The 14,479-nt window shown below is 41.3% G+C and overlaps 1 protein-coding gene across 5 annotated transcripts in view; it reads left to right on the top strand.

The window, feature by feature from the left end:
* The window catches only part of PPM1B (protein phosphatase, Mg2+/Mn2+ dependent 1B), a 65,526-nt gene that overhangs the window by 32,927 nt on the left and 18,120 nt on the right, over window positions 1-14,479 (top strand). For all 5 annotated transcript variants that reach the window (XM_071577373.1, XM_071577357.1, XM_071577340.1 and 2 more), the window contains 2 exons: window positions 10,064-10,927; window positions 12,858-12,975. In XM_071577373.1, coding sequence (XP_071433474.1) covers window positions 10,082-10,927; window positions 12,858-12,975 — 964 coding nt within the window. In that variant the 5' untranslated portion in view covers window positions 10,064-10,081. The remainder of the gene's footprint in view (window positions 1-10,063; window positions 10,928-12,857; window positions 12,976-14,479) is intronic.

Raw genomic sequence — 14,479 nt, 5'->3', positions numbered from 1 at the left:
CACAAGTAATCACTTATCACTTTTCTTGTCTTTTGATATGTACACACAGATATTATTCTATGATATTATTTTCTGTTAATCTGTTGAATTTATTTAGGCCATGACTTTGGGCTTCATCTGTTGCAGTGTTTCTTCAGGGCAGGAGAGGTTCTATGTAGTGTTGGATTGTTTCATGCTAAAGCCAGGGCTAGTTCCATCACTGCTGCACTTGTCTGGTTCTATCATCAAAATTCATCCATCACTAAGGGGAGTAATTCTACTGTAATACCCTTGATATGGCATTTAACAGCCGTAGTAGTGACGACTTACAATATTAAATAGCAAATAACATAATAAAATTCAAATCATTGTCTGTTCTTACCCAGAATCAAATCTCCTTGAGGTACACACTGGATTTCACCATCTTTTGCATTACCCACCAAGTGCACCCAGGTCTGAGCAAATGCAGTCCCATGGATGATCACTGGATCTCCTTTCCAGGTCCCTTGACCTTTCTTTGTTTAATGGCAAAACCATTTTTGAGAAGGACTTGAACTGTTTTTTCCCTGTCTTGAAAACTTCTGTTGCTGTATCACCCCTCGCAATGTCATCATCAATGTATTGGGTGTGGGAGGGATGTGTTGGAGGTGGCATGACTTCATTCAGGCCATGGCGGTCTACTGTTAGTCTGCACTGGCCATATGGGACTGTTAAAGTTCTGCTGGTCACTCCTTGGCTCTCCATTTGACAAATCAACTTATGGATGGGTATCAGGGTGTGTTGGTTGGTATGATATTGCTCCCAGTTAGGCTCACTTTGGCATCCAGTATGGTTAGCTGCTGGGATCACCCTGGCACTCCAGACACACAGATCATTTCTGTCCCTATGCAGCAGTGTTTGGTAGAGCCCTATACGCCTGTGGGTCTGCTGTGCCAGGTCATCAAATCCACACCATCCAGTAAACCCAGTTCTTCCTTTCCTCCACCTGGCTGGAGGCAGGACTTCCTCTAGTCATGGCTGTAGTATTCATTACGCACTTCTGGTAAATGTGAACCAGGAGCCCCTTATTAAGATCAGGAGTAACAGCAGCCCTTCTGCTCTGTCTGGGGAACTGCCTACTGGAGACTGTTCAGCAATTTTCCTGCAAGAACCCCCTCTTGTGATGGTTTTTTCTTCCAGCTTCCCTACTCATGCCTCCAGGGTCAAAGCAGATTTTTTTCACCCTACTTCCTCATGTCCTCTCTATGATTACACAGGTTAAACAACAGGATGGCCTGTGCTGTGTATGCTTACTCCTACTAGCTGAGACACTGGTCCACACAGGTGGGGAGTGGGATCCATCTGTCTTCCTGGAGTTGCTGGGCCAGTTTCTCTACAGCCAGGATGCAGACCTGTAGTGAGGAAGAGGGATTGTCTTGGTATTATTGGTGTTGGACAGCCAATTCCTCCACTGTTAGTCCTTCTCTGTCTTTTCAGGTCATTACTACCAGGGAGTTGGCATGTGACAGTGGTGCATCCCATGCAAACCTCCACCACATGGGTTGTGTGCACTTGCCTTTCGGTCTTTGGATAACTGCTCATTGTCCAAATCATCATAAATCTCATCCAGCGTGGCTAATTCCCTCAGATACTGGGTATTGGACCATGATGGTCCACTTACCTGGGTGGCATAACATCTTCTTTGAAAGGATATCTTTCCTTCATACCTGACTGGAGTTGCTTCCAGGGGCTGAGGGCTTGTGCCCCTTTTGCTTTGTTAATGCCCTCCTTCTGTAGAATGGTATCCCAGCTGCTTTGCTTCCCTACCTTCTAATTCCAGGCTACTGACCCTGTTACTCCAGAACTGGAGCAGCCAGGTGATGATGCCCTTGCCTGGATGATGGCTGAAATCTTTATTCATGTATCACAGCTCACTCGGGTAGGGATCAGATGGTTACTATCTCTTTTACGTGTTCTGCCTCTTCCACCACCTCTTCTCATGGTGGCCCTGCTTCTTCATCCCGTCCTAGATGAGCTCACCTCCAAATATATCTCTCCTTGTGCATAGGGGGCCTGATACAGGCAGGAGTTGGTGCTTTGGTTTAGCCACAGAACCTGTTGCTGGAGCTGGAGTAGCCACTGTGCCTGTCACTTTGCCATCAGATCCAAAGGCTTTTTTTGCCCTCAGAGGTACTGTATAGGGTTGAACAGGGCTCAATAGGCCTGGACCAGGCCTCAGCACATTGCAGTGATTTTTTGTCTCTCTGGAATTGCCTGGATGACAGCATAGTTTTTCCAAATATTTAACTGCTTTTTCTGGATTTTGCACTTGTTCAGGGCTGAAGTTCCAAAGCAGTGAAGGTGCCCTCTGTCCCAGGCACTTGCCCATACAATCCCTGCCGCTTATCACTATGCAGCCTCAAGGCAGATCTCTGCATTGCATTCCGAAATAGTTATTTACCCCTAATCTTGAACATTTTCAGGAGACACAGCAATAGGAATGCTAGTTTGAATATCCCAAGGATGTTAAAAATTCTCAAGTACCGTGTTAATTAGCCAGGAGGAGAAGGGGAAGATGAAGGTAGGTCCTAGTCTGCCCCATGGACTGGGTCTCTGAGGAGAAAAGGTAAAAGTTGTAATTATTAATAGTTTCCTATAGATGGCTCCCGAAGTACAGAGATGTCGGCAGCACTGAGTACAAATACCAGATCAGTTTCAGGACCAGCAATTCTGTCCTATTATTAGACAGCGTTACAGAATACAACACCATGATAACCTCAGGGCAGTTCCTATGGGTGATAAACAGCACAGGGGGCAATATATGCAAGTAAAGTGTTACATGACGCAGCTTTACAAACAAGCACATGGGCTTTGAGAACAAATACATCACTGTGGTGGTCAGTGACTAAACTAATATAATGAATGCTTATAACAAATTTCTTCTAATGCATTCTAGTCAGATTTGTCATTATTTCAACCTGTTGTGTCTTGTTGGGCACCAGAAACGACTGTCATGGTTTAACCCTATCTGGCAACTATGCACCACACAGCTGCTACCTCACTACCCTGACCCCAGTCAGATGGGGGAGAGAATCAGAAGAACAGAAGTGAGAAACCTGTGGCTTAAGTTAAAGATAGCTTAATGGGACAGAAAAGGAAGAAAATTGTAAGAATAAAAGAATTAAAATGCACCAAACAAGTGATGCACAATGCAGTTGCTCACGTTACTGACCAGTGCCCAGCCAGTTCCTGAGCAGTAGCCCCTGGCCAGCTTTCCTCCCAGTTTAAATATTGAGCATGATGTCAGATGATATGGAATATCCCCTTGGCCAGTTTGGGCCAGCTGTGCTGTCTGTGTCCCTTCACGGCTTCTTGTGCCCCTCCAACCTTCCTGCTGGCAGGGTATGAGCAGCTGGCAAATCCTTGACTTAGTATAAGTAACAGTACTTAGCAACAACTGAAAACATCAGTGGGTTATCAACATTATTCTCATACTGTATCCAAACCACAACTCTCTACCAGCTACTAGGAAGAAAATTTACTCTGTCCCAGCTTGAATCAGGACAACTGTCTTCATAACAGCCATCAAGTAAGTATTTCTGCCTGTCGAATATAAATTAAATGATTGTTTGTCTTCTAAACATAAATACAAGTGTATACACAGACCTGATTTTAAGACCCTTTGCTATATGGCTGATTGAATACCAAATAAAGTAGCTGGTACCGAAAGGTTATTGATCATGAATTTTTCTTGCAGAGGACATGACTTTTGTCTTTGTGCTTCCATACCTCAAAAGGCTACATATCTTTGGTTTCCTGACCCTGAATTATTGCTTATGTTGCCTGTATATGAGATAAGAACCTCAGGTAGGATTTGTATCAGGTAGGAAAATCAGAAAAAAATATATGTTGGGACTTCAGAGAAGTAAGTCTTGGGTTAGGTTTTTACCCTGGGAAATGAATGTCAGCTTTTGTTAGAGACTTGCTGCCCTGAACTCTCTTGAAAGTGGCTTGGCTATTGATGTAAAGCTAGAGCAGTAGCTGGAGCCTCTGCTTCAGCAGTGTATTGCTCAGGTTCAGTTTCTTCACTGCCAGAGAGGGGCAAAGGCCAGTGTTTTCTTCGACTGTAAAGGCCTTCCAGAAACCTTTGAGCTGTGGTGATTATTGGTCCTTGCCAGGTACTAGATTAATTTTAGTTATTTTTCTTTTACTTTTTTCCCCCAGAGTTAGAAAGACTGCTGGGTGAAGAGAGTCCTAGGTTTTCATTCTTGATCTGAAATTTTATACTGTTTTAAAGAATAGTCTGTGGAGCATGGATGAGAACTAAGGCCTTCTACATTTCCAAGTAAACAGGGTCTTCCAGATTTTGAAAATTTGAGCTAATAATTTTACATGGGGTAAACATTTTCACCACAAGGAAATTAAATTTTTTTCTCAAACTGATGTGTTGCACAATTAAAGTTTGTTTAAAAATGGGATCTTTGGAGATTAAATCTCAAGGCTGAAGGGTACTGAATTTTTGAGTTTGCTTGTATTGATTAAAACCTCAACTGAATTACTGGCTTGAAGATGAGCACTTCATCTGTTCCTCTGTTGTCTGTGTTTTCTCTTAAGGTAGAATCTTGCTTGACAAAGATGTTTGGTGCTTAATGTCTTAAGTCCCTAAAGAAAAGTTGAGATGTTTTGACTGAGTGGAAGCATGATGAAGTCTTCATGAACAACTAGGACAGTGGAGGGATGTTCATTCTTAAAATGTTTGATACCATGTTGGGGGAGTGGTCCATAAGCCCAAGGGTGGGCCTTAGCAGTTGATAGATCTTGGTAGGCTGGAGAAATGGTCGAATGGTAAACTCAGGAAATGTAATCAAGTCATGTACCTGGACTAAAGAAATCTTGTACCTCTGTATAGGCTGAGTGATGACTATCTAGGAATGTACGTATGGCCAGACTTCGCCTTTGGGCAGGGATCTCCCCACATGGGTGTGCCCTTCCAGCCTGCGCAGTGAATGTTTTAGGTGAGGCACAGCCTGCACAGAACTGGCCCCACCGTTTAAGTCCTGAGGTCCATCTGCCATGGCCGAGCGAGCTTGGACAGTGACAGGGAAGTCCTTGGGACTGTCACAGCCCCCGGTACTAACCGGGGCTGACCCTGCTGAGCATCCGAGATGTGACGGGATGGGATGGCAGGGAGGCATTGAACTGCCAGGGGACAGTCCCACTGAGACTCGAACTCAGGTCCTTGGGATTCAGAGTCCAGAGTGCTCTCCATTACGCCATGGGACCACCCTATCTAGGAATAAGCTTTGCAGAAAAGAACCACAGAGTGAGGTCCTGATGGCGAACAAGGGCAAGTGAGTTGAACACAAGAGAGCAGTTTGTCTGTAGTGATGAAAGTTTGGGCCATATTAGAAAAAGTGTATCAGGCATTTTGGGGTGAGGTGATTGTTTTCCTCTCTTTGGAACTCATGAGGCTGCATCTGGAATACAGTGTTGAATGTTGGCCTCCCATTATAGGAAAGGCATAGAAATAGTGGAGCAAGTTGAGCAGAGGGTACCACTCTTACTTAGGGGCTGGAGCATGGGATGTGTGAAGAGAAGCAAGAGCTTAGTTTCTTGAGTCTGGAGAAGAAAAGGCCAGGCTGTTTTCCAACACTGTAATGGGAGGTAGAGAGAAGGCAGAGCTGTGCTCTTTCCAGAGATGTGTGATGAAGGCCTAAGAGGTAAAGCACACAGTTGATTCCTAGACTTAAATGTTTTCTTACTGATTGCAAGTAAATCTTCGCGTCCTTCATTAAAGATTTGCAAAATTAAATGGGATATTTAGAATATTAATAACATAATCTAGAGTAGTGTCTTTTTTTCCCCAGTTTCTCACTCCTGAGCTGTAAAAAAGTGAAGCTACATATGAAATAGGTAAAGCTCTAAGATGTGAATCGTGCCTTTGGTGGTTTTTTTAAAAGGGGATTTTTTTATTTTATGTACATAAAACACAACACTTAATATTGAAGTCACAGGCTTCTGCAATTATATAGGTTTTGATCTTTTTCCTCAGTCATATGGTTTCTTCGAATTTTTGATTGTAAGAACTTAAGGACATAGTTTACTCAATTAAAGGAATTTCATAGAAGGTCTGTTACTGGAGGATATCTGCCTTTGTGGCAGCATTTCCAACCTGTACTACAGTTTTACTGGTAAAAATGTTTTTTGTGCTTATAGAATAGCTTTATATTGTGTGTAACTCATGAGTAAGTGGTCTTGAGCTATTAGAATCCTTTCACAAGTCTCCTTTACTGATGTTAGTTGAATTATTAAGCTATGTGGAAGTTGGTCAGCTCTTAATTGAGAATGTCAGTTGCTAAAACACTTGTTTGTGTGGTATGTTGCACTGCCTTACCTTACATTGCTTTTATGGCACCATTTGACACAGATTATTTTTTAAGTTGGTTTTGGTTTATTTTTCCCAAAGCAAAATGATATGTTCCAAGAGAAAGGGTTGTGAGTAGTTTTGGCTGTGTATCCCAGTGATATCCATTTGCGTGTCACTTCCACTGATTTGCAGTGTTGCAAATACTCTTTTTGATTGTGGAGGAAAAATAACACAAGTCCTTGTGTGTAGAACGTGCCTTACTAGTTTCACTTGCAAACTGCATACAGTGTAAAATTTACAGTGCATAAAATTACCTGCGTAGCCATTTTGTCATCTTTGCTCTCCTGGGTAATACAATTAGAGGCCAGTGGATGGTAAATACAGAGATAAAGAATACAGATAATATTTATGGTTTCTTCTGTGGAATTCTTTAGATAATATCATAAAATGGAGCTAGTGGGGAAGGTAAGGGAAGTTTAGGGTGGATTGCATGTGTTTGACAGGGAAGGTTAGATGTGGGTTTGAAGTAATTCTGTAACTTGCTTTTTTGTATTAGATGTACCATTAGTTGTGATTGGTACTTCTGATTTCACTTTATAACATCCATTTTAAGGACTAGTTTTATGTTTCTATGGAGTAAAATCAAGTTGGCAACAATCTTGGAGCAGATCCTGTTAATAATTTCTTTTTACTAGAAATTCTGCAGGTAAGAATGCCTATCATGTACATAAAATGCCCCATTTCAAGAGCAAAAAAAAAGCTGAAAACGCTATTTTTGATGTCACAGAATTCCTTTTTTAATAGCTACATATGACAGCTCACCAAGTATAAGACTTGTGTATGGTAACATCAGACTTGATAGCAGAAGATTGATACACAGACATAACTGTTGCACAAGTGTAGAGTTCCCTAATAAATGAGAAATGATACTACTAAAACTCTTGGTAGTACTCATGGCTGAGCTGGAAGGAGCAGTTGCACAGTGTTAACATTTGTACTGTCCATGTAAAACCTCAATTTATAGCAATTATTTAAGAAATTATCTTCTGTAGCAAATCTGTCTAACCCTAGAGTCCCTTTAGTGTTTCTGTTCCATGTCAGAACAGGTAATTTGGAGATTTGTAGTTAGAACATGGGATAGTACTCAAACATATATCAAAAATAGCATGGCCAGCAGGCCCAGGGAAGTGATCCTTCCCCTGTACTCTGCGTTGGTGAGGCCACACCTTGAGTACTGTGTTCAGTTCTGGGCCCCTCAGTTCAGGAAAGATACTGAGGTGCTGGAGCGGGTCCAGAGAAGAGCAACAAGGCTGGTGAAGGGACTGGAGCACAAGTCCTATGGGGAGAGGCTGAGGGAGCTGGGGTTGTTTAGCCTGGAGAAGAGGAGGCTCAGAGGTGACCTCATCACTGTCTAGAACTACCTGAAGGGAAGTTCTAGCCAGGTGGGGGTTGGTCTCTTCTCCCAGGCACTCAGCAATAGGATAAGGGGGCATGGGCTTAAGCTCTGCCAGGGGAAATTTAAGTTGGAGATCAGAAAAAAATTCTTTCCAGAGAGAGTAATCAGGCATTGGAATGGGCTGCCCAGAGATGTGGTGGATTCCCCATCCCTGGAGGTTTTTAAACTGAGACTGGCCATGGCACTGAGTGCCATGATCTGGTAAATGGACTGGAGTTGGACCAAGGGTTGGACTTGATGATCTCAGAGGTCTTTTCCAATCCAATCCATTCTGTGATTCTATGAGCTATTTAAATTCCGGCACTTCACAGCTGATTTGGGTTAGTCAGGTACTTCCATGATGTTCATTCTCTTACTGAACCATGTTGTTCCTTTTGGATAATGTTAGTAGCACTTGATTCAAAGGCTATTAAACCTGGACTAAGCCTGTAAAACTAAACTAAAAAGTAAACCAGATATGGAGTTGCTGCAGTATTTGGGGAAGTTTGGCAAAATGTGTGTTAAGCTAAGAGTGGGAGGCACAGTTCAAAAGAGGCGTAACTGGCGAGCAAGCTGTTGGGGCCTCTGATAATGGGGATCCTCAGGTTTTCATGGAGATCATTGCAGCAGAGAGGTAGTGTGAAATTTGCATTATTTATGTGTACCACTGTGTATGCTTACAATATGTTTAGATGAGGGGAAAGGCAGAACCTCTTTCTGGCCTAGTAACAAACTCTTGAATGAGAACTAGATTATCATGACTCTGCAGACTTGGTGGGTCCTACTGTGTCAGAGACCTAGTGACTGACAGCACAGGATCAGTCGTGGCACAGTTCTCACCAATTCTTTTTGGACGAAAGTTGCTGTGATTTTCACATCGGAGGGTTTCATGGGGTCATCATTTTTAGTGTGGTCAGAAGTTGTGGTATCTGAGTTTCTGGATCTGTGGATTAAGTAATGTATTCTCTACTGAGTTTGTAAAGTGCAAGCTAGTTTTTCCGGTCTACGTAGAACACCTGAGGAGAACACAGGAAACTAGAAGTCCTCTAAAGCTTCAGTGTAGGTTATTCCCATTTTACCTGCTAGCTTACTTTCTGGAGATGGTTCTTCTCATATGTTTTTGAAAGAGGTCTCTGAATACTAAAGAACTTCTAATTTGATGTGGATTATTTTCTTCCCTTAGATAGCTCATATCTCTTGTAATTGAAGAAATTTTAACATCAAGATCAATACAGCTTTGAACTAAAATCTCATGTAAGCACATGGAAGTCTTTCAGGGGTGGCCAAGAGTTGGGGATATTCAGCCTGGAGAAGCCTGGAGAGACCTTATAGAGGCTTTTCAGTACCTAGAGGGGGCATACAAGGAGGCTAGAGAAGGACTAATGACCAGATGTAGCAACAGGACAAGGGATAATGGCTTTAAACTGAAAGAGAGTAGGTTTGGATTAGAGATAAGGAAGTAATTCTTTACTGTAAGAATGATGAGACGCTGGAACAGGTAGCCCAGAGAAGTTGTGGATGTCCCATCCCTGGAGTTGTTCAAGACCAGGCTTGGTGGGACTTTGTGCAATGTGGTGTAGTGGAAGGTGTCCATGTCCTTGGCAGGGATGTCAGAACTAGATGATCTTTAAGTTTTCAAACCCTTCTATTATCTATAGTAAAAATTGAAATACTGGTTTACAAAGGACTATATATAACTTGTTCAGAGAATCCTGTGGGAAGTTTTCTTGCTCTAAAGTGGGAATTGCTGCCATGTTTCTGTTGATAGATAGTCTGTGTTCTCCTATTGTCACTTTTGCTATGTCTTACAAGAAAACAGAAGTGGCACAGTATATGCAAAACTAGCAAGACGAGTAACGTCTTATTTATGAACATGAATTTGTTTTCTTCATGTGACAATAAAACTGGAAAGATAGTAGGAGTGATATTGTTATCTTTCCATCATAAGTTTTTTTCTGCAGAGGATGACAAAATTGGCAGGGCTGCAAAGGTATGTGAACTACTCTGCCTTCATATGGAGATCCTTTAATTTTTATGAAGTAGCTCTTTAAAAAAGACATGGCCCCACAAAAAAAAAAGGAAAAAAGAAAAAAACCACAACACTAAAAATGCAAATAGGGGTTTGTAAGTTCACATTTCATTCATGTCATGTAATTATTAATTTTTCCTCCAGTATAGTTGTTGACTTTGCAAATGTTCATGCTTTATCACTTGTTTTGTAAAGAAGAAACACAGGAAAGGGAGGACAAAGCTTACATGGAGTGGTGGCTTTATAAATAAGACTTTTCTTCTCTGTTTTCCAGATTCAATATTGCATAAACATGGGTGCATTTTTGGATAAACCAAAAACTGAGAAACATAATGCTCATGGTGCAGGGAATGGCTTGCGTTATGGCCTCAGCAGTATGCAGGGATGGAGAGTGGAGATGGAAGATGCTCACACAGCTGTTGTAGGTATTCCCCATGGCTTAGAGGACTGGTCCTTTTTTGCTGTCTATGATGGTCATGCGGGATCTCGTGTTGCAAATTATTGCTCCACGCACTTACTAGAACACATCACTAACAATGAAGACTTTAGGGCGACAGAAAAACCTGGATCTGCTCTTGAACCTTCCGTGGAAAATGTCAAGAGTGGAATCAGAACTGGCTTTTTGAAAATTGATGAGTACATGCGCAATTTCTCAGACCTCAGAAATGGGATGGACAGAAGTGGCTCAACAGCAGTGGGAGTTATGATTTCACCTGAGCATGTATACTTTATCAATTGTGGTGATTCACGTGCTGTTCTCTATAGGAATGGACAAGTCTGTTTTTCAACACAGGATCACAAACCTTGCAACCCGCGGGAGAAAGAGCGAATCCAGAATGCAGGGGGCAGCGTAATGATTCAGCGTGTTAATGGTTCATTGGCGGTTTCTCGAGCTCTGGGGGACTATGACTACAAATGTGTTGATGGTAAAGGCCCTACAGAACAACTTGTTTCTCCAGAGCCTGAGGTGTGTGAAATTTTAAGGGCAGAAGAAGATGAGTTTATCATCTTGGCTTGTGATGGAATCTGGGATGTAATGAGCAATGAAGAGCTCTGTGAATTTGTAAAGTCTAGACTTGAAGTATCAGATGACCTGGAAAAAGTGTGCAATTGGGTAGTGGACACTTGTTTACATAAGGTATGTAACTCTTTTCTCCACCCAGCTGTTCTAAATTTACCTTCTGTTAGATGGGTGCAGTGTTAACAACAATTCCTGGCCTACTGTTTCCCTTCCCTGTCTTCCTTTCCTTGGAGTTCTGTACCCATTTGACTGTATATCCTTGCTGAAGAATATACAGCCTCATCCTTTGTGCTTGCAGAGGTGATAGAAATTGCAAAAATAAAGGTTCATGATTTTCTCCAGTAACGCTTGAATATGGTTCCAGCTCTAAACTTTGATTCTAAGTACAAAATGTATAAAAACAATCAAGTCTGAGCAAAGTATTCTGTGGGGTTTTCTGTTCTTTTAAGTTGGGTTAGTGTTTGTGTGTCCTTTTTCTAAAACCAGTGTTGACAGCATCTCCTCCTCAAGGTATGGTTTGTCTGTCATCTCCAGTGGTGTCCTCAGCTCATTGTAGCTTAAATGGAGAAGCTCTACTTCTGCATCCAGGCTTGCTTGCCCTCCTTCAAATTTAGTTTGTTTGGAGCAACTGCAGGTTGGTCTACACGTGTTAAATAGGTATAGATACCATTGCCAGCATTTCCTGAAGAGTGCAGCTCCTACTAGTGCAAATAGAGTTCCTTTGCTAGGCCGTGGACCAGACTTGCAATTTTGAGGAAAATATTAAAATTCAGAATGATAACTTTAAAAGGTAAGTAATTTTTTTAAGTAGAGTTGTATTCCAGCATATACCAAACAGTATTTGATTGGTTTAAATGCTGTGACTTTTCTGACCAAGCACTCGACCAGCCTTGTAAAATACTGGTCACTCTAAAGGATGGTCACTTTAATATGCTTCCAGTAAATCTGAGCCCTGACCACATGTTCGTTTTCCAAACTCTGACCCTGGAGCTCTGCAGTTTGTAGTATTAGAATGTTGTCTTCTGTCTTCAGAATGTGAATTCTACCAAATAATGCTAACTGAGGTGTCCCCATATGCTTGGTATGAAATGGAATGTAGACTAACTTCTGAGTCTTTCTGAAGTAATTCATTCTCATATTGAATTCCTACTTAATTGCTTGGGGAGAAGGATTTGTTGTGATAGATGATAGGAACTGTCTGTTAGGTTGGGTTTACACAGAAACAAGGTGCAGTGACTATTATTCTTAAAATTCTATACAAAAAAAAAAAAGTTGAGATTTTCCCTTCAAACCAGTAGTTTAAAATATGGTTCTGCTGGATCTCCTTGTAAGAGAATTAGAACTGTGTATTTAAATTTGGCTGCGAGTTTTAATATTGAAAATGAAAGATGATCAGGAAGGTGGTATCAGAGTTTACTAATGAAAAATTGGCATTAAAATTAGTGTCTAAAGAAGCTATTGACAGATTTTTTGAGCACACCATAGTCTGTAAGTAAGGTCAGCTTGGCCATACTAAATGAATTCATATTTTGCACTTCCTTCAAAATGCTTTATATGACACAGGTGCATTCTGATAAACAGACTTGTAATGAATGTAGTGGCTTACATGAATGTCCTCCAACTGAAACAAATTAGTAGCTTGAGGTAAATTATTCTGATAGTCTAGGAGAGAATTCTGCATTTCATTTTGCAACAGGAGCTGGTTTTCCCTTTGGCTTAGGGTAACGCTGCACAACTGTCTCATTTCCAACTGTTTCACTGATACAATTTTTAAGTGGGTTGGCATGTAATTAAGTCCATAAATTATTTTAAAGTTTAAGACTGAGAATATACAGCCAAAATCAGTAAAATGAATTTTAGTGAGCAGTGTAGTTGAGGGACTTAGAGATTCTTATTAATCAAAATACAGGGTTTTGCATGGTTTCCTTTTTTTTCCCAGGGTTGTCTGTTGTACTGTGTTTGGAACAAGTAAAAATGTGGTTATTAGAGTATAAAAATGAAAAATAATACTCAAGAAACTAACTTCTCTTTTTTCTCTGTCATGTAGGGGAGTCGTGATAACATGAGTATCGTATTAGTTTGTTTTTCAAATGCTCCCAAGGTCTCAGATGAGGCAGTGAAAAAAGATGCCGAGTTGGATAAGTACTTGGAATCACGGGTTGAAGGTAAGAAATCCATTTTGTTCACTAGATGGTGAACAAATAACAATTTTATTGTGATAGTGAGCAAAAACTCTGAAAGCTATTTTTCTGCCTTTTGTTGGGTCAGATTCAGGCTTGGTTACAACTCTAAATTTTTGTCTGTCAGGAAAAGTGTTTTCGGCTGTGTGCTTAGTTTATCCTGGTATGCTGCAAGCATTTTCTTAATGTAGTTTTGGGGTTTTACTGTTGTCTTGACCGGTCAAAATGCAGCTGCTGACCTTGCAGAGTGTTACATCAGCTCAGTGCTACCTAAAGGGAAGTTCTAGCCAGGTGGGGGTTGGTCTCTTCTCCCAGGCACTCAGCAATAGGACAAGGGGGCACGGGCTCAAGCTCTGCCAGGGGAAATTTAAGTTGGAGATCAGAAAAAATTTCTTTCCAGAGAGAGTAATCAGGCATTGGAATGGCCTGCCCAGAGAGATGGTTGGATTCCCCATCCCTGGAGGTTTTTAAACTGAGATTGGCCGTGGCACTGAGTGCCATGATCTGGTAAATGGACTGGAGTTGGAGCAAGGGTTGGACTTGATGATCTTAGAGGTCTTTTCCAACCCAATCGATTCTATGATTCAGTAAATTGTGATGTTGATAATGCCCTGCTTATTAAAAAGGGTACTTGTACTATTTCTTGGCTGTGGAAGTTTTTGACAGAAAATAAAATTTGTACTGGCTTTCTGTGTCAATGTCTCAGTAATCTAGATAGTTGATGTAGCAAAGGTAAATTTCACTATATATATAAGAAGGCCTTCAGATGCGAGTTATCTCTGAGCTCCTGACTGTTGTGTGTGGTGTCTTTTCCTCTTGTTTAAATGGGATGTAAGTTGAAATGGTTTGCTTATTTGTAATTTCTGTTGAGATTAGAGAACGCTGATGGTCACTTCAAATGCTGACTCCAGCCATGATTCTCGGAACTTGGCTTACATCCCAGGCTTCCTAGATGACACTAGTTAAGATAAATACCTGTTACCTTCCGTGCCAGAGTAGAGATCATGACTTGTTAATGGGCTCTGGGAGGGAGCCAGGAGCAGTTCCCTTCACTGACAGCAGCCAGGTGTGCACATGAGGACAGGTCAGGATTCCCAACTTCTTGGTCGCTCCTCTCTGTTAGCAAATAGAACAGTAAGTGGAACTGCAGCGTGTTTTGTTGCTTTCATTAGTGAATGTTGAGATTAATGGAAAAGCTGTCAAATAACTTGTGAGCAGAGTGACCAGATTAACTCAGAATTTTGGCTCTGTTGTCATATTTAACTAAAAATAATACTGCACACACCAAAAATAAAACAAGGGGAGAGTTTGTAGTCTAAACTGATGTGTAGTCATTCAGAATATAACTCAAAAGTGATGGTTTAGCTTGAATGCTTCAGAGAAATTAACAGCTTCAAAGCTTGAACTTCTGTTGCTTCAGCTCATTTTTTTTTCCTCCTGCATGACTTTCCTGTGTCATTCTGTGTTCTACTAACTGGGCAGAGAGCAA

The sequence above is a fragment of the Pithys albifrons genome, chromosome 2 (assembly GCF_047495875.1).
Source record: "Pithys albifrons albifrons isolate INPA30051 chromosome 2, PitAlb_v1, whole genome shotgun sequence".
Classification (NCBI taxonomy): Eukaryota; Metazoa; Chordata; class Aves; order Passeriformes; family Thamnophilidae; genus Pithys; species Pithys albifrons.
The sequence above is the reverse complement of the archived record's forward strand: the minus strand, read 5'-3'. Positions and strand labels throughout refer to the sequence as shown.